Source organism: Capra hircus, chromosome 9 (assembly GCF_001704415.2).
Source record: "Capra hircus breed San Clemente chromosome 9, ASM170441v1, whole genome shotgun sequence".
NCBI lineage: Eukaryota > Metazoa > Chordata > Mammalia > Artiodactyla > Bovidae > Capra > Capra hircus.
Window position 1 is genome coordinate 63,711,640 of NC_030816.1, and position 19,003 is coordinate 63,730,642.

General features: G+C 37.2%; 1 protein-coding gene across 1 annotated transcript in view; it reads left to right on the forward strand.

Moving 5' to 3' along the window:
• The window catches only part of ECT2L (epithelial cell transforming 2 like), a 65,909-nt gene that overhangs the window by 19,270 nt on the left and 27,636 nt on the right, over positions 1-19,003 (forward strand). Inside the window, exons 3-9 of the mRNA XM_018053272.1 lie at positions 2,969-3,131; positions 6,801-7,053; positions 7,859-8,027; positions 8,762-8,900; positions 11,003-11,171; positions 11,808-11,936; positions 17,371-17,463. Coding sequence (XP_017908761.1) covers positions 2,969-3,131; positions 6,801-7,053; positions 7,859-8,027; positions 8,762-8,900; positions 11,003-11,171; positions 11,808-11,936; positions 17,371-17,463 — 1,115 coding nt within the window. The remainder of the gene's footprint in view (positions 1-2,968; positions 3,132-6,800; positions 7,054-7,858; positions 8,028-8,761; positions 8,901-11,002; positions 11,172-11,807; positions 11,937-17,370; positions 17,464-19,003) is intronic.

The window sequence follows — 19,003 nt, forward strand, 5'->3', positions numbered from 1 at the left end:
AGTAGTGCCAAGATACCCTAAAAAACAAATAAAGGAATTAAAGTGGAATACAGAAATATTTATTAATTCAAATCAAGGCAAGAGAAGAGGAATAAAGTTTCACAAAACAGATGGGACAACCAAACAACAAATAACAAAATTGAGATTTGGGTTTAACTATCACCAATCAATCCTAAAGGAAATCATCTCTGAAAATGCATTGGAAGAACTGACGTGCAAGCTGAAGCTCCAATATTTTGGCCACCTGATGCGAAGAGCTGACTCATTGGAAAAGACCCTGATGTTGGGAAAGGCTGAAAGACAAAGGAGAAGGCGGGTGGCAGAGGATAAGATGATTAGATAGCATCACTGACTCAATGGACATGAATTTGAGCAAACTCTGGGAGACAGTGAAGGACAAGGAAGCCTTGTGTGCTGCAGTCTATGGGGTTTCAAAGAGTCAGACATGACTTAGCAACTGAACAACATAGCAACAATAACAATAATTCCCTAGAGAAGGAAATGACAACCCACTACAATATTCTTGCCTGGAAAAATCCCATGTACAGAGGAACTTGGTGGGCTACACTCCATGGAGTCACAAAAGAGTTGGACATGACTTAGCAACAGAGCATATAACAATATTTAAATTAAATATAAGCAGACTAAACCATCAAATAAAGACAATGTTTGTCAAGTGAGCGAAAAGATAATCTCACTGTATATTGACTACAAGGGACACTTTTAAATATGACTTTTTTTTTTGCTGTGGCATGTGGGATCTTAGTTCCCCAACCAGGGATCAAATTTGTACCCCTTGTAATGGAAGCATGGATCCCTAGCCACCGGACCACCAGAGAATTCCCTACATTTTAAATATAAAGGCACTTATTGGTAAAGTATAAGAATGCTGCTGCTGCTGCTAAGTCATTTCAGTCGTGTCCAACTCTGCGTAACCCATAGATAGCAGCCCACCAGGCTCCTCCATCCCTGGGATTCTCCAGGCAAGAACACTGGAGTGGGTTGCCATTTCCTTCTCCAGTGCATGCATGCATGCAAAGTTGCTTCAGCTGTGTCCGACTCTTTGTGACCCTATAAACAGCAGCCCACCAGGCTCCTCTATCCACAGGATTCTCTAGGCAAAAATACTGGAGTAGCTTGCCATTTCCTTCTCCAAGTATAAGAATAGGAAAATATATTATACATTATGCAAATAGTAAGCATATAAAAGTAGGATGGCAACATTAATATCAAACAAAATGGACTTGAAGACAAGGAATGTTACCAGAGAGATAAAGATGGGCATGTTATAGTAAGAAAAGTAACAATTCATCAAGAAGTCACAACAATTATAAATGTTTATGTACCAAAGAACAGGGTTTGAAATTACATGAAACAAAAACTGGCAGAATAGAACCAAAGAAAAGGAAATTAGTTTGAATATAGAAGACCTGAGCAATCTTCTTATTCTCCTAGAACTAACATTTATAGAAAACTAGACACAACAATTTCCAAATATATATTTTTTATGAGCAAAGTTACATTTATCAAGATGCATTATTTCCTGGTCCACAAACTAAGACTCAAACATTTCAAAATTCTTGAAATCTTATTAAATATATTCTTTAACAACAATGCAATAAATCTGGGGATTGATAAAAATAAGATATCTATAAAATCCCCAAATATTTAGAGATTAACATCACTTATAAATAACCTATGATCAAATAAAAATCACAAGAGAAATTAGAAAATATTGAACAACAATGAAAATATGACATGGCTAAAGTGGACTGCAGTGCAGCTTAGAGGGATAATATAATGTAAACATTTTTGTTAAAGAATAAAAGAATTTAAAATTAACAATCTAAATTTCCACCTTAAGAAAAGGGGGGGGAAATATAGCAAACTATACCCAAAGTGAGTAGAAGGAGAGAAGTGATGAAGACTGGAAATCAATATAATAGAAACTGAACAAACAATAGATAAAAACTATGAAAACAAAAACTGGTTTGTTATAAATAGTAACAAAATTGATGAACTCCTAGGAAGAGTAATCAAGGAAAACAGAGAGAGAAAATGTGAATTAGTAATATCAGGAATATAAAATTGGCTGTTGCTATAGATTCTATAAACATCTAAAAAATATAAAATTTCAACAATTTTTTACTAATAATTTAAATAGTTTTATAGATGCTACATACATGGTGCATGAATTGAGACAGTTTACTGCTCCCTTTCCAATACATATACATTTTATTATTTTCTTCCCTTATTGAACTGGCTAGTATCTCTATCCCATGTTAAAGTAGTGAGTGTAGACAATCTTGCTTTGTCAAGAGGGAGACATTTACTATTTCACAATGAAGTGTGATGGAGCTATAGGTTTTTATTCTAATTGCACTGGGAAATCATTGCAGGCTTTTACTTGCATGAGTGATATTATCTAATTTATATTTTTAAAAACCACTTGGGCTACTGTGTGGAAAATGGGCTCTAGGAAGAGTGGAGTGGAAGCAGTGAGGCAATCAGGAGGTGGCTACACTCGCCCAGGAGAGAGGTGGTGGTTCTCTGAACAGAGAAAAGGCAGTGGAGGTTGAGAGAAGTGGCTGTGTTGGGGCATATATTTTGGGGGATGTCTATTTGTAGAGCTGACAGGACTTGTTGATTTATTGAATTTGGGTAAAGAAAAAACCCAGATTTACGTTGTATACAACCATGTTTATTTCAGAATTTTCCCCTGTGAATTTTAGATATTGATTTATATTGATAATATATAATTTTGTATTGATAATTCATTTTCCTCTTTAGAATGGACCATTGAATGTGGATACAGTATTCTTAAAAATCTAGCCATATGTTATTTAGGACTTAATTTTTTTTTAAGGTAGAAAATTAGAGAAAGAACAGTGACCAATATTTATACCAGATTTATAATCAACTTAAAATATTAGTGTTCTGAACTAAATTTCTCTATTTTTCTTTTTAGGCTTATCCAAGACTGGTTTTCAGAAAGGATGCAAGTGGCCAAAGTGGATTTCTCTACAGTGTTACCACGCTTCATTTCTCTATATATCTTTTCCTTTCTGAATCCAAAAGATTTGTGTGCAGCTGCACAAGTCAGCTGGCCCTGGAAATTTTTAACTGAACAGGTTTACCATTTGTCACTTCCTAGTAATAGGACTCAGATGTAACTGTCATCTGTAATGAGGCAATGAGGGTAGCTCCTTTCCCTGAAAATAATAATTGAGGGTGTCTGAACCATAATTAATTTATTCTTAAGAGAAAAAATAGGGAATTTTTAATGGGGAATTATATTTAATGGGGGAATTAAATACAGTAATTTATTTTATAAGTCAGGGGATATACACTATTCGAATAATTCATATAATTCTGATAATCTTTAAATAGTCAATTTAATTATTTAGAAAGTAATTTATCTTGGTTAAGAAGTCCAATATTTTGTGAAAATTTATTTAAGATTTGGTTTTAAATGATATTGTTTTAGTCATGATAACCCACCTTAAAAATCGCTCTACAGCCACAACTTTAACTGCTCTCTCTTTGGCTAACCTCTGTTGAAGAATATAAAACTAGATCTTCTACATCTGCTGCCATTAAGTCTGCCTCTGGGATGTTTATCTCTTTACTTTTAAAAGACTTAATGGAATGTAATAGTCGGCATACTTTAAATACAAATCAATAATTTACTCCTCTAACTTGTACAAACTTTCCAGGATGGACCTATGTTGATATTCTGATCTCACAGAATACCTGGCTCTCCATGGAGGGGCCACATGAAAAGCCAACTGTGAGCCCTGGATTTATAGCATTTGTGAATCCAGGTTTAGTGTTCTCATGGTATAGTGTTTCCTCTATTTTTGCTTTCAACCTTTCTCTGTCCTTACATTTAAGGAACATTCTTATAAGCAAAATATGGTAGTGGTTTTCTTTTACCACTTGAGAATCTTTGACTTTTACCTGGAATCATTTAGTCTGTTCACGTTTATGTAAATACTGATACATTTGGGCTTAAGTCCACCATTTTACTATTTTTATTTACTATTTACTATTTTGTTTTTCTGTCTTCCTTTACGATTAACTTAAATATCTCTTAGATTAATTGTAAATTCTTTAGCAGTTCTTTCATGGCTACCATAGAGATTACAGCTCTTATCCTAGGGTTATTTTACTACCTCTGATCTGAGATAATGTAAGCATAGAACTCTTTAACTCCATTTGCTTCCCTGCTCAGTTTCTATGCTTTTGTTCTCAAACATTTTAATTTTACACATAAACACATATAAAATATACAAATATAGATTAAGATATATATTATATGTAAATATATACTAATATATAAAATATATTTTATAATATCTCTTGTTTATAAAATATATGTATACCTCATGAATATTTAAAACAACTGTTTAATTTAATAGTCAATATTATTTACAAGTAAACTTTTTCTGTTATACTTCGTACCTTTCTGCATCTCTGATTTCCCTATGGGGTTCAATTTTTTCTGAATTCTCTAATATTTCTTTTAGTACAGCTTGCTACTGACATTCTCTCAGTTTTTGTCTGAAAATGTCTTTATTTCACCTTCAAATCTGAAGGATATTTTCACTGGGAATTTGAACTCTAGGTTAGCAATTAATTATTTTTTAGAACTTTGAAAATTTTCCATTGTTCTCTGGCTTTCATAATTATCTTGAAAAGTAGGGGGTTTTATTGTTGGTCCTTGAAAGGTAGTTTCTGTTTTCTTTAGCTTCTTTCAGGATCTTTTTCTCTGTCTTTGGTTTTCTGCAAGTAAGATCCCCTGGGGGAGGAAAGGACAACCCATTCCAGTATTCTTGCCTGGGAAATACTATGGATAGAGGAGGCTGATGGGCCACAGTCCATGGGGTTGCAAAGAGTCAGACACGACTTAGTGACAGAGCAACATGCACAGAGAGGTGTGTGCGTGTGTGTGTGTGTGTGTGTGTGTGTATTTATCCTATTTTATATTTGGCACTGATTTATAAATTGGAGATTTTATGTCTTTTACCAACTTTGCAAACTCTCAGATTCTGTCTCTTCATATATTGCTTTTGCTCCACTTTTTCTCTTTTTCTTTGGGTTTCAATTTATTACATTGATTCACCATGTCCCATAAGGTTCATATTCTTTTATGTGTCTTTTCCATTGTTCTGGCTTTCAGTGTTTCAGTCTGGATTTTTCTTCTGGCCTAGCTTTCAGTGTACTAATTATCTTTTCCAGTTCAGTCCAGTCGTCTCCGACTCTTTGTGACCCCCTGAACCGCAGCACGCCAGGCCTCCCTGTCCATCGCCAACTCCTGGAGTTCACCCAAACCCATGTCCATCGAGTCAGTGATGCCATCCACCCATCTCATCCTCTGTCCTCCCCTTCTCCTCTTGCCCTCAATCTTTCCCAGCATCAGGGTCTTTTCAAATGAGTCAGCTCTTCGCATCAGGTGGCCAAAGTATTGGAGTTTCAGCTTCAACATCAGTCCTTCCAATGAACACCCAGGACTGATCTCCTTTAGGATGGACTAGTTGTATCTCCTTGCAGCCCAAGGGACTCTCAAGAGTCTTCTCTCCAACACCACAGTTCAAAATTATCTTTTTAGCTGGATTCTAATTTGCTTTTAAACTTGTCCCTTGAATTCTAAATTTGTTATTATATTTTTCAGTTTTAGAGTGTTGGTCTGATTACTTTGCCAAAATTTTCCATCCAGCCATTTAATTTCTCAAGTGTATTAACTACAAGTTTGTTTTTTTTTTAAGTTCGTGCCTGATGATTACAAATTTTGGATCTCCTGAGGGTCTCTATTTACTAAAAAACAAAAGAAGAAACAAACAATTCTTGTCTTTTTTGTGTGCTTGCTATTTTTGGTTGAGTACCAAATATTTCACATAAAAAATTGATGCAATAATTTGAGTCTCCAGATGATCTTATCTTCCTCCAGAGAGAACTTGCTTCTGGCATTTGGTTAGGCTAGGAATAGCTTATTTAAATCCAATCAGAGAATGAGATATTTCAAAGCTAGTTTCAACCTAATTCTTTGTCATCCTTACTGAAAAGGATCTCAGCTAAAAGCCAGGTGTCATTACCAAGGCTATTCTCCTTTGTGGACTCTGAATGTTTCCTCTCTTCCTTGCAAGAATCCTTATGTCTTAAGATGTTAACAAGTTCTTAATCTCTTCTAAATCTTTCAGTCACAACTTCCTGCTCTGCTTCTCAGCCTTAGTTTTGCTTTGGAACTGTCAAATGTCTTGAAGTGAAAAGTGAGACTGAATCAGGATATTACTTTTCTGGGTTTCCTTCCTCTAATGTCTTGGTTATACAAGTCCTTATTGAATTGGTAGCTTAAGTAATTGTTTTATAGTATTTTGTCTAGATATTTGATTAGATAAAACCACATGAAATTTGCTGTTTTCATATCTCAAAACTGGTTGCATATTGGCAGTATTATATGGGTCAGTCAAAGTTGTTCCCAGTGCAAAGTTTGATGTTAAACAAATAACCAAACCGTCGCTAGAAGCAGAATTCTCAGAATCTGGTGCATATGCTATGGGAGCATTGAATAAGTGTACAAAGATGACTAATACATATATTCATATAAAATATAATGTTCATCAAATAATATTTTTCCTATGGAGTAAGGTATGCATCTTATTTCTCAGAATCAAGTTTAGATGGCAATTCAACTGCACTAAAAATCTCAATGTAATAAGAAAAAATTATCTATGTGCCTAAAAAGATTAATTCTAGGAAACGGTCCTCGCAACTCATCTTTCTCATTTCTTTTTCTGAAGGATTGCTTATGGATGCCCAAATGCATTAAATTTGGATGGTTTCTGCCCTATATGCCAACAGATAATGAGTACGGTGCTTGGAAACACCATTACATTGCTTGTGTGTCCAACTTAGATTGGCTAACCCCTAGAGAAGCTGCTGCTGTTTATGGGACTCTGAATGAACCCAAAACAGAAAATGAAGAGCTACAGGAGAGGCAAAGAGAAAGGTGTCTAAGGAAAATAATTTGGGAGAAAATTGCACTACATAAGAGTGAGTGGCATTTTACAGCTTTATGTCTTAGCCAAGTATTGTAGAAACCAATGGATTTACATACAAATTCCCACAGAATAGGATAGCACCATCTTCATGAAATAGCCTATAGGAGGCATTCTTTAAAGTATGTCAGGGAAAGCTCTCTATTCTTTACTATTAACTAAGAAAAGCAAAAAGATTTCCAATGAAATATGTAAGGTTAAATGCCAGTGCCTCCATGAGACTAAAGGTAAGGCGAGAGAAGCATAAGCACAGGCAAAAGCAAATAAATGCATTCAGGACAATTCAGAAGAATTAGTCTTGGTGACAACATAGGAAAAATGAAAATGGAAATGGAAGCAAGAATGACTTTTTTTTTAAGGTGAAAAGGGAGAAGGGATGAGACATGCTCTCAGCTAAGCCCTCTGATCTGCGCAGTATGTAATTAGCAAACCTGATCTGAGTTCTCCCATCTTGCTATTTCACTGACTCACCCTCTGTGAGACTGTAATAAATGGGAAATTTACTTGAAGCCAAGAAGAAAGGCAAAAAGGATGTGAAGCCTACAAATTGATGAACTGGTTTCTACAAGAAAAGAGTTGCTTATTCTCTGAGCTTTGTTTCTTGACCTGAAGTGACTGGTAACTTGCAGCTACAGAGCGGAGAGGATAAGAGAACCAAAGAGAGTCTGTAAAATGGCTGTAATTACTGCCATCTGGAATACTGCCCTGGTACAGCTTTAATTTTGATGGCTTTATCTGTGTAGACTTGGCTGGGAGAAGCTTGAAGTAAACAGCCAAGCCTGCTGCTGTTTGTTTTTCAGAGGAGTTGTTCAAAGTTCGACCCCCTTGGGTGAGTGGAACACACTGCTCTAGATTGTTCAAATCCAAATGCCAACCACGTCTCTCCCAGACTGCGAGGGATCGACTGGGATTACACGAAACTTTGGAGAAACAGCTTGTTTTGTCATCTTTAGAATCTTTGCCCAAGCGGTAAGCAAACCTTCATCTGCTGAAGGTTCAGCACCTTCCCATGATACCAAGAATTCATTCTAGAATAATTTAGCTAACATGCAGTGGTCTTGTATAATTAAATCACTCTTATCCTATAAAATAGCAGTAGAAATAGTTTCTTAATCTTCAACAACAGTGGTCTTGAACATGCTTTCTGCAGTAAATATGTAACATTCAAAAGTTACATTTCAAATATTAACTCTGCAAAGAAGCTATATTGTGGATGTAGCAGTTTTTCTGTGTGAAGTTATTGAGCAAAAATAACATTTTTCCAGAATTATTTTTTTTTAATGGAGTAAGTATACCTGAATGGTGGTGGGGATGAGGCAGCTGTAGAAATAATGGGCATTATTTGAAAAAACCATGAGGCCCAGGTGATTAGGGAAATTTAAAATATCTTGCTGCTTCCTTTTCAAATGTTGTTTTGAACCCTTTAGTACGTCAGTACATTGGTTTTAAGTGCCCTACAAAAGTAAGTTCCAAGAACACATTCTAGCATCCCACGAAGACAGGAGGAGACACCCAGTGGGCAGCTTTGGTGCCACTCACCCAGGAGTCCCCTTTGCTGACATCCCTGAAAACCACAGGGAGAGACCAAGGGCCTGAAGCCGCTTGCCTTGTACAGAGAACTGATGCCCAGAGGACACAATGGTGTTCACTTATCAAACTAGAGAAAATAAAAACTTCACTTTTCCCCCCTCTTTTCCTTACAGAAGCAACATTTCTGGATGCCATTCCTACCCTTTATTATCAAAGAAAAATTGGCGTGGAGTTTATAAAAATGACAGCAGTTCTTCAAAAGCTCTTCAGCCACACTTCATATTAATATCATCTCGGATTCCTGCATATGAGGTACAGTGGGTTAGGAGGCCAGCCCTTCTCTGAATTGGGTTTTTTAATCTCCCCTAGAGTAGACGTATGGCAATCTTTTGGTCACCATGTGTATGAAAATGATTCTTCTTCTAAAAGGAAAGCTGTCTGATCTAAGTGGAAATGTACAGACCCAAATAGTTTTAAAAATCAGAAGCAATAAAAATAACCATAAATCAAAAATTTTTTTAAGTATTAAAGGCCCAACTGCCTTGCTTTCAGGGGTCCAATAAATTTTTGTTGAATTCAATTTTTGCCTCTAATCTGCAAAAGAGCAAAGTGATACAAATTATTTTTAAATTTCTTTGGAATGACCAAGGAATTTAATAATATCTTGTAACTAGCATTTCTAAAAAGAAAACTGTCAAATCTATTTTGTGATCTACTTAATGAAGGTGACTTTAAATGAAAATATGCTCTTTCTATAATGAAGTTATACATTTTAAATTTTAATGTGAATAAGAAAAAAGCACAAAGAAGACATAGGAAGTATGTATACTGAGTATGCATGTATATGTACATATGCATGCATTGATACACACATAGGCATATATGTAAAGGATGGCATTAGTAGACTGTATTTGTTGGCTTACTTAGAAAGTTCTTGCAAAAAGTTCTTATTTGTAAGAAAATGGTTGCTTTCAAGGTATGAAATCACTTCACTGTTGAATATCTAGGAATTGACTTTGATCATTTACAATGGGCTAGCTTAATGGATCCATATGAAAGCAAGATCAGAGTTTGATCTCCACGTGGGCCATAGATAGTTTCTCTAATGTTTAAAAATACCTCATGCTGGGCACAGAGGATAACTGATGACAGAGTAAGAGTGAATAAAGTGGAATTGAATAAATCCATGATCCTGTTTGTCTTCTTTATGTAAGACTATGCCAGACTCACTCATTTGACTGTGAATGTAATGGAGGTTTAGGTAAAAACCATGAAACCATATGGTAGTTCTCTATTGAGCTGAACTGTGATCTCCAGAAAGTGGCATGAGGTTTTGGGAAAAATCAGTGCCTTCAATGACTTTCCAACCTGACTGCTGCTAAGGAATTAACTTTATCAAAGTGAAAAGTTTATTTGGTTGGTTCTTGAATTCAAAGAACAGTGGTTTTAGCATTTATTTAATACTAAATAAATATTTAGTATTGATTACTATTTATAAATATTTTGTATTTAGTATTAATACTAAATAAATATTGATCATTCAAAAATTTATAATTAAGAGAAAAACAAAATCTATTTAAGAAGTCCATTTACAAAATCACATAATTTTATTACTTTAGTGTATGTGTCACTGTGCACGGGTATGTATAAAGATAAAAAAACTGGAAGAAAATAATTCATCAGTGTTTCTTTGAATATTGGAGTTACAAATGCACTCAAATTTCCCCTGTTAGAAAAGAAACAAAATAATTTTAAAAAGAAACTGCTGCTGCTGCTGCTGCTTAGTCACTTCAGTCATGTCCGACTCTGTGCGACCCCATAGGAGGCAGCCCACCAGGCTCCCCCGTCCCTGGGATTCTCCAGGCAAGAACACTGGAGTGGGTTGCCATTTCCTTCTCCAATGCATGAAAGTGAAAAGTGAAAGTGAAGTGCCGACTCTTAGCGACCCCATGGACTGCAGCCTACCAGGCTCCTCTGTCCATGGGATTTTCCAAGCAAGAGTACTGGAGTGGGGTGCCATTGCCTTCTCCCAAAAAGAAACTAGTGATGGGGAAAACTTACCATCTTCCTCCTATAATTTCTGAAGAAAAACAATAGTATTCAAAAATCACAGATTACATAGTCACTGTTTTTAATTTATTAAGAAGAATTCTAAAGTAACAGGCTTCCCTGGTGGCTCAGATGGTAAAGAATCTGCCTATAATGCAGGAAACCTGGGTTCGATCCCTGGGTCGGGAAGATCCCCTGGAGAAGGAAATGGCAACCCACTCCAGTATTCTTACCTGGAGAATTCCACAGACAGAGAAGGCTTGTGGGCTACAGTCCATGGAATCGCAAAGTCGGACATGACTGAGTGAGTAACACATTCTAAAGTAATGGGCTTTGGTTCCTACTGGTCTGGTTTTGTTTTCTAGATGGTGGCGAACAGTGTTAGAGCAGGTATCATTTCTGTGGTGTATGAACACAGTGGCCTAACCTTGGAGACCCTACTTTATCTCATAGAAAAAGCTCTGGATGGGCAGATGGCACAGAGTGTGGGAATATTCAGTGACGGAGATAGCAGAGAAATCAACTTACTCCAAGGTAAGACTGGGGATTGGGAAGAAAAATTTGCACTGAGGTAGCGTTTGTCCACAATTTAAGGAGGTTGACATCCCAGCTCAAAAAAATCAGGCAGGAGGAGTTCTTCTTCCTCCTTTCTTTACTGGGGCTTGGGAAGGCAGTCTCCAGGACTCCGTTAGAAATCACTGCAGACTAGCTTAATCATCACATTCAATTCCCAGGAGGTGAAAGGTACAGTGAAGTTTCCCATGCCTGGGAGCCTTCTTACTTCTGCTCTCGAGGACTTATTTACTGATTGACAATCATGGGAAACATTTCCACTTTGGAACTTGGTTGCAAATTTCCAGGACTTGACTGGCCATTGACCAACCATGCTGTGAGCCTGGTAACTCACACTGCTGCCCCACGGAAGCAGAGACACAATGTCCTTAACCTAAGCATTCAGTGTCTAATAAATCCAGGACAGGAGGAGAGTGTTGTCATGTTGGAGTCCAGTGGTATCTTCTGTGGTCCTAACATGGTTCCATCATTGAAGCAGAGATGTCCTGCAGATCTTGGCCTTACAAGCAGATGTTGGCTTTTTGAACCTCTGTATTTTCACAACACAAACTGCTAAGAGCTTCTGTTAATGTGACATTTTGATTTCCTCCCCCTCAGGCTATAAAATTGGTATTAAAAATTTATTGAGGCCTGAAGTGAGAGACTTCTGGGAAAAATTAGGAAGCTATGTGGCCCCCGAAGAGGAAGGGGGTCACGTGGACCTCTTTGTACCACTTGGAGCATCAGGTCAGTTTTCAGAGTTAGTGGTCATACCTACTTTGTGATGGTATTTCATGGATTTATAAAATGTCCTCAATTCAAATAACTAAGTTACATTTATTTTTTATTTTTTCTCCTTATACTTCACATACTCAGATATTTAGGGGGAAAGGACATCAAGGTTAGTGGTCAGAGTAATCTGTCCCTAAAGAAACAGTCATTAGTGATAAAAGCTAACCAGAAAAATTATTTGTTTCTTCTGGAAAACACAGTAAAATCAGCCTCCACAGTACAGGTGAAAATCCCAGACCAGCACTGGGACCATCATCAGCCTGTATGAGGAAACTTTCCCTGTTGGGTTCAGAATCTGGAAGGAGTGGGCATGAACTTGGTGACCAGGGACCTGAACTTGAATTCCGCTCATGTGACTTGAGCTGTGTGGTCTTACGCAAGTTTGTGGACCTCTGTTTCCTCATATGAAAGTTAGGATAATAGTACCTTACCTTATCGGACTTGTGAATATAAAAATGCATATAAAATACTTAAATGTTGGAGTATTGAAAAATGATGAAGTGCCTTGTAAAGATGAGTGTGGTAACTTATCATTTTAAGTGCCTGTCTAATATCAGCCATATTTCACATAAAAGCTCTGCTTTTATGAATTCATGGGCTATGCTTTTTTGTTTCTTTCTTTGTTGTTGTTTTTTAGCCAAGCAGAACATGGGAAAGGAAGTGTGGAATTAAAGTTTCTCAAACTGTTTCTTGCTACCCATTCCTTAGGGAACTTAAATTTAGTTCTTAATCCTTGGATTTCATTGGACTATTCAATACATACAAAGCATGACTCTGGCAGGATTTCTCTAGGCAAAGAAGTATAGGAAGGAGTTTAAAAGAAAATGAAGTACAAATTATTGTAAAAAAAAATAGTTTTTACAATTACAAGTATATAATCTCAATTATGTAGAAAATAGGGACAGACAACTCTAGGAGCAAATATAGCACACTATTAACACTGTCTAGATCTGTTATTTCAAATCTTCTTTTAAAATCAATTTGAAAAGGCTATACAAAGAATGTGGAAGGTGTGACCCCAATGTTTAAAATCTGTGTATGTGACAGGGAGGGTGGTAGTGGGGTGTGTGCATAAGAAGGGTTTGGAAGCGTATATACCATCGAGCTGACTATAGTTGGATAATATTAGTGAGTTTTCCTTTCTTTTATAGTTTCCTTTTTCTTTGATCTTTTTTTTGGTCTCTATTTTCTGTAGTGAATTAGTATTACTTTTAAAATGAGAGCAAAACAAATTTTTAATGGGAGTAGGGGGAAAAAAGGATGTTAAAAAGTAATGTATTAAAAGGCAAAGAGAATATGGGTGAAAGGGGGAAAGAACAGTAGATTTAGTGACACAAAAATGGTCTCAAGTGAAACTTAATGGTATGCAAACAGTAGATTTCCCATTACCATTATGGGTCCCCAGGTCATCCCTGAACTTCCCATCAAATATAATTTCTCCTGGGTGAACCATCAAGACCCTGGTTCAGTCAGAAGGCCCTGGCTTCTCAGTCAAAAATCTTTCACCACCTCAGGAATCACTCTGGAGCCTGTCAGCCCTGTAGCTGTAGCACCTCCGAAATCCTGATCTTAAGCATTTTTCTCTGAGTACCACTTCCAAATTGTGTCCTCAAATATTCCCACTCTATTGGTTCTTTGCCTGAGGATCTCCAATCCACGTACTCCCACTTACTCACTCTCCATCACCATGCCTTCGACCTTGGTTCCTTCCTCATTAAACCTAGATTTACTGGTTTGTCATTATCATCTCTCTTGCAAAGAACCTGAACTTCTTTTTTGCCGGCCAAACCCCAGTTTATTTGGCTAAATCCCAGTGCCGGTTGGAGAAGGAAATGGCAACCCACTCCAGTGTTCTTGCCTGGAGAATCCCAGGGACCAGGGAGCCTGGTGGGCTGCCATCTATGGGGTTGCACGCAGTCGGACACGACTGAAGCGACTTAGCAGCAGCAGCAATGCCAGTTAGAACACAACCTTCTGTGTAATCTATGCCTGCCAGTACTGAAGCAGCTGAAGACTGTTGGAAAGAGTAATACAACTGTTCTTACTGATCTAACTTTAATGCCATAAATACCAAATGGGATTGGAGCTCTGATAAGCAATCCTACCACATTTCCTTGGTAAATTCATTTTCCCACTCTTTAATGACTGTCACCCTTTCTCCTCTTTAGTCAATCTTTCAATAATCCTCTCTCTCACTTGTTGATTTCACCATTTACTTCCCTAAGGAAACCCCTTAATATACCTCGCACCACAAAAACCACCATCTATCCAACCTCTTACATTCATCCTGTCTTCCCTTCTGTTATGGTGAAAGAAGCACCCCTGCTTGAATCAAACATCAGCTACACCACTTGGACACTGGATTGCACCGCCTTTCACCTTCTCAAGACATCACTCCTATGCTCAAATCCACCCCCGGAGCCTCAATCTTCTCTTTCTATTGGATTAATCCTATCAGATCAAGAACACCTGTAGTAGCTCCTCCACTCCCCCTCCCCCCTGCGAGACCATAAACTTTCTCTCACGTGAGTTGACTGTACCAATGGTTCTCAAATTTTTGATGTGTATTTGACTCACTTAGACGACTTGTTGCAATCCACATTGCTGGATCCCACGCTGGTGTTTCAGATTCAGGTCTGGCATGGGAGCTGAGAATTTGGTGGTGCTGATGCTGCTGATCCCAGAGCCACACTTGGAGAACTACTGATATAGCTCAGAGGTCCCCAACATTTTCGGCAGCAGGGACCGATTTTGTGGAAAACAGTTTTTCCATGCACCAGAAGTGGGGGTTTTGGGATGATTCAAGCATATTACATTTATTGTGCACTTTGCTTCGAATCTAATGCTTTCACTGATCTGACAGAAGGTACCAGTCCACCTTCCTCACCTCTCACTTGCCCACCTCCCAAGCTCTTCCACATGGTCTCAGTCTACCAAAGCCACTTTTGGAAGGCTATAAACGACTCCCATGTGCCCAAATCCAGCAGTCCGTTCCCTATCTGCACCTTGCCCTGACCTCTCAGGGGCATTTGAAGTGGATGAATACTCTTCCTCAAAACTCTCCTTCTTCCCTTGGTTTCCTAAGACCATCCACTCCTTGTTTTCCTCCTACCTCAGCAATCTGTTCCCCTCAGTCTCTTTTGCTGGCTCCTTCTCTTTGGCGAGGCCCTTAAATGTGTCCCAGGCTTGATCCCAGACTCACTTATTTTCCATGACTACACTCTTCCCTTAGGGAGTCTCATTTATTCCTATGACTCTACGTTCAACCTGGATACTGAAGACTCCCAAATTTATGTCTTCATCTCTGAAATCTCTCAGCTATAAACTCATCTAGCTTTTACTTGACATCTTCATGTGGGTGTTTAGTTTGCATGGCTAATAGGTGTCTCAAAGTTCACACACCTGAAACAGACTCTTGATTGCCTTGTATTACAAACCCACCCCTTTCCCAGAATTTCTCACATAAGATCGCATTATTCACCAGTTACTGATAAGCCAGAAACCTAAAACTCTTCTTTTTTTGGTGTTACTTACAAATTTTAAGCACTTTTATTAAGGTATAGTTGACATGAAGTATTTAAAGTGTGTAATTTGATAAATTTTGACATGTCTATACACCATGTGAAACCATAAAAGTCAAGATGATGAACACATTCATCATCCCCCAAAGTTTCTTCCTGCCACCTTGCAATTTCTCACTTTGCTTCTCCACTCCAACCAGAGGCAACTACTGATCTCACAATATATTAGTTTGTATTTTATAGAATTTTCTGTAAATGGAAGCATACAGTGCATTTTTTTTGGTCAGGCTTCCGTCACTCCAGATATTTTAGATTTATCCATTCATCATGCTGGTATCAATGGTTCATTCCTTTTTACTACTGGGAATGATTATATTGTATAGTTTTACTACAGTTTGTTTATCCATTCACCTGCTGATATATTTGAGATCTTTCCAGTTTAAGACTTTTACAAGCAAAGCTGCTGTGAACATATGCTTTCATTTCTCTTGGGTAAATAAATACCTAGGAGTGGAATCACTGGTTTATATGATAGGTGTACGTTTAACTTAAAAAAAAAAAAACCCAGCCAAACTTTTTCCAAAGTGGTTATGCCATTTTAGATTTCCACCCAGCTACCCAACACTCCAGCACTTGGTAAGGTCAGCTTTCTTAATTTGAGCCATTGGAGTATGTCCTGATATCTCTTCATAGTTTTAATTTGCATTTTCTCTAATGATCAGTGATGCTAAGCTTCTTTCCATGTGTTTATTTGCCATTTGTCCTCCTTGGTGAAGTGTCCAAATCTTTTGCTCATTTTAAAATTTAGGGTTTTTGGCTTTTTACTGAGATATCTTTGTATATTCTGGGAAAGTTGTTGCAAATATTTTCTCCCACTCTATGACTTATCTTTTCCTTCTCTGAATGGTTTCTTTTGAAGACAAGAAATTCTTAATTTTGATAAAGTCTAATTTATCAATCTTTATGTTTTCTAGATTATGCTCTTGATGTCATATCTAAAAACTCTACCTAACCAAAGATCACTTCTATGATTTCTCCGAAATTATTTATAGTTTTAAGTTTGACATTTGAGTTTGTGATTCATTTGATTTATGTTTTTAAAAAAATAGAATGCCAGGCATGAATTGAAGTTCTTTTTTAAAAAAAAGTGGCTATCAAAATATTTCAGTACCATTTCTTGTAAAGACCATCCTTTTCCCAGTGGATTTTATTTGCATCTTAGTTGAAATCAGTTGACTATGAATGTATAGGTACTCTTATGACCTTGCTGTAATTTCATTGATCTATTTGTCATTGGAAATATTAGATACAAATAAGTGACAGACATCCCAATCTTTCAGCCACAACCATCTTGCTGCAAGCACCTGAAACAACTTGGAGTAATCCTTTACTCCTGGACCACAAAGAATTAAAATACATTACTTATAGTTTCATTTGAAGTAGTTTGATCTATATGCTGTGTCACGGAAGAAGGGGTAAAATTAACGCTAAAATTTGACCATTGTATTCCACTGTGTGTTTAACAGTTTTAAAACTATCCGCTTGCAGGAGACTTCGAGTCAGACTATTTTAGAAAATCTGTGTAGACTTTTCTGTCTTTGGCCTAATTCCAAATTTGAAAATAAGCACCAGGTCAAACTGTATCCCTCTTTCTCCACCCTGTTGTCAGTCTTCCTGAGTGAAGTGTCTGGACTTCAGCATTGAGGGATGAACTGTAAAGCGTTGATGGACTATTCCATGAGGGATTTGAATTGCAGACAGACCTACAAGTGACCTTTCTTGGCCAGCTCATTAGTGCTTCTAAGTAGTATTTAACTGTTATGGCAAAACCTGTGAGTGAACTAATGAAAGTATTTTTGATTGTGCAGAGGCAGGAATAGAAGTTCTTTCTCAGCTGTCTCAACTGACTGGCACGTTATTTACTGCTCCCACTGGGATTGCCACTGGCTCTTACCAACATCGTAAGTGTGTATGCGTGCTGACTACTGTGTCCAATGATACCCACCAACTCCAGGATCACCAAGGACAAAACACAGCTAATAATACTGGTTCTGGCAATGTCAATTACTGCCTTCCATTCCTGCTCTGAAGGAGTGCTGTCACTTCCCAAACTAGTTCATTTCTCATCACTCAGTCATTTGCTTAGAAGGGAATTATTATTACAAATATCTGCTTCAAACCATCATTTGCAAAAATACCAGCTTTAACAGTTAAACAAAGATGTAGCTGATCTAGAGAAATGATAAGTACAGAGCACAGTTTTCTTCGTAAAACATTATCAATGTACTTTCATTTGGAAAAATGAATTGGAGCTATAAGTAGCTAGTGAAGGGGCTGGCTCAAGTTTCATTGCAGTAGCATTAACGGAGAGGAAGAACAAAGAGAAATTACACTTTAAAGCAAAATTTCATTTAGATACTAAAGCTGCAACCTTTGGATCAAAATGTAACATTGTCTGACCAACAAGAGTGAAATTGCTTTGCTATAATAATGTTAATCATTTTCCCCTTTAAAACTCTCACTTCCTATCAAACAGGAATGGGAGTGATGTAAAACTATATAAAGCTTACTTCTCTAGTCCTGGATGCTAAGTGCCTTTAGACAGGAAAGCTGGCATCACTGGGAGACTTGTAAGGGAGAAGATTCATGATGATACAACAAAAAGCACACTGACCTAATACAGTTTTGTAGCAGAACTTGCTTGTTAATTTTAGTTTACATAGCAGCAGCATCCAATGAGAGCATATTTGGCCCCATTCAGGGAGGAAATCAGCCTTGCAGAGTTAGCAAGGTGTAGACACTGCAGTTATAAAATGGGTTTTCATCTTTTTCTCCTCTGTCTCTTCTTCCTCCTTTTCCCACTCTTCTTCTTCTCATTCTAGAACATGTTACAAATAGTTTCACGTTTGTCAGCAAAAAATGTGGAAAGAAGAATGAAACTATCCATTTAGGGCAGAAAATCGAATTTCCCTTGGCCCTGTGTCACTTAGTCACAGATTTTCAAGGAAAGAAACTTTCTTAAGCACCCATTCCAGTACATGTAGAGATAATCTGTAGAGAGAGAGAGCAGCTGGACATGGTGTAAATAAGATGCCGGGTTGGCTCCAATGGAGATAACTTTTGGATGACATGACAGGGAAACCAGGTAAAATGCGGTTTTCCTGTATTTTTACTTTTTAGGATGTGAACATAAAATAGTATATTCTTATTTGGAAGTCTATTCTGCTTTTGATGCAAAAATCCAGCAGCTATTTAATTTTACTTCAAATACAGTGTAACATGTCAATCTTATCAAAGAGTAGATAGACATTTGAAATTATTCATTTTGTCCTTTTTGAGTTTCTAATTTTACCTTTGAAAGCAGACTATGGGTGTTTATCTTAGTCTTCTAATGAGAAAGGGTAATAAGCCTGATATAAATACAATTAAGGGTATTTTTTTTTCTATACTGTAAACAAGAAGAACTCTTTCATTTGAGCTTAAGTCTGTGATACTAAATGG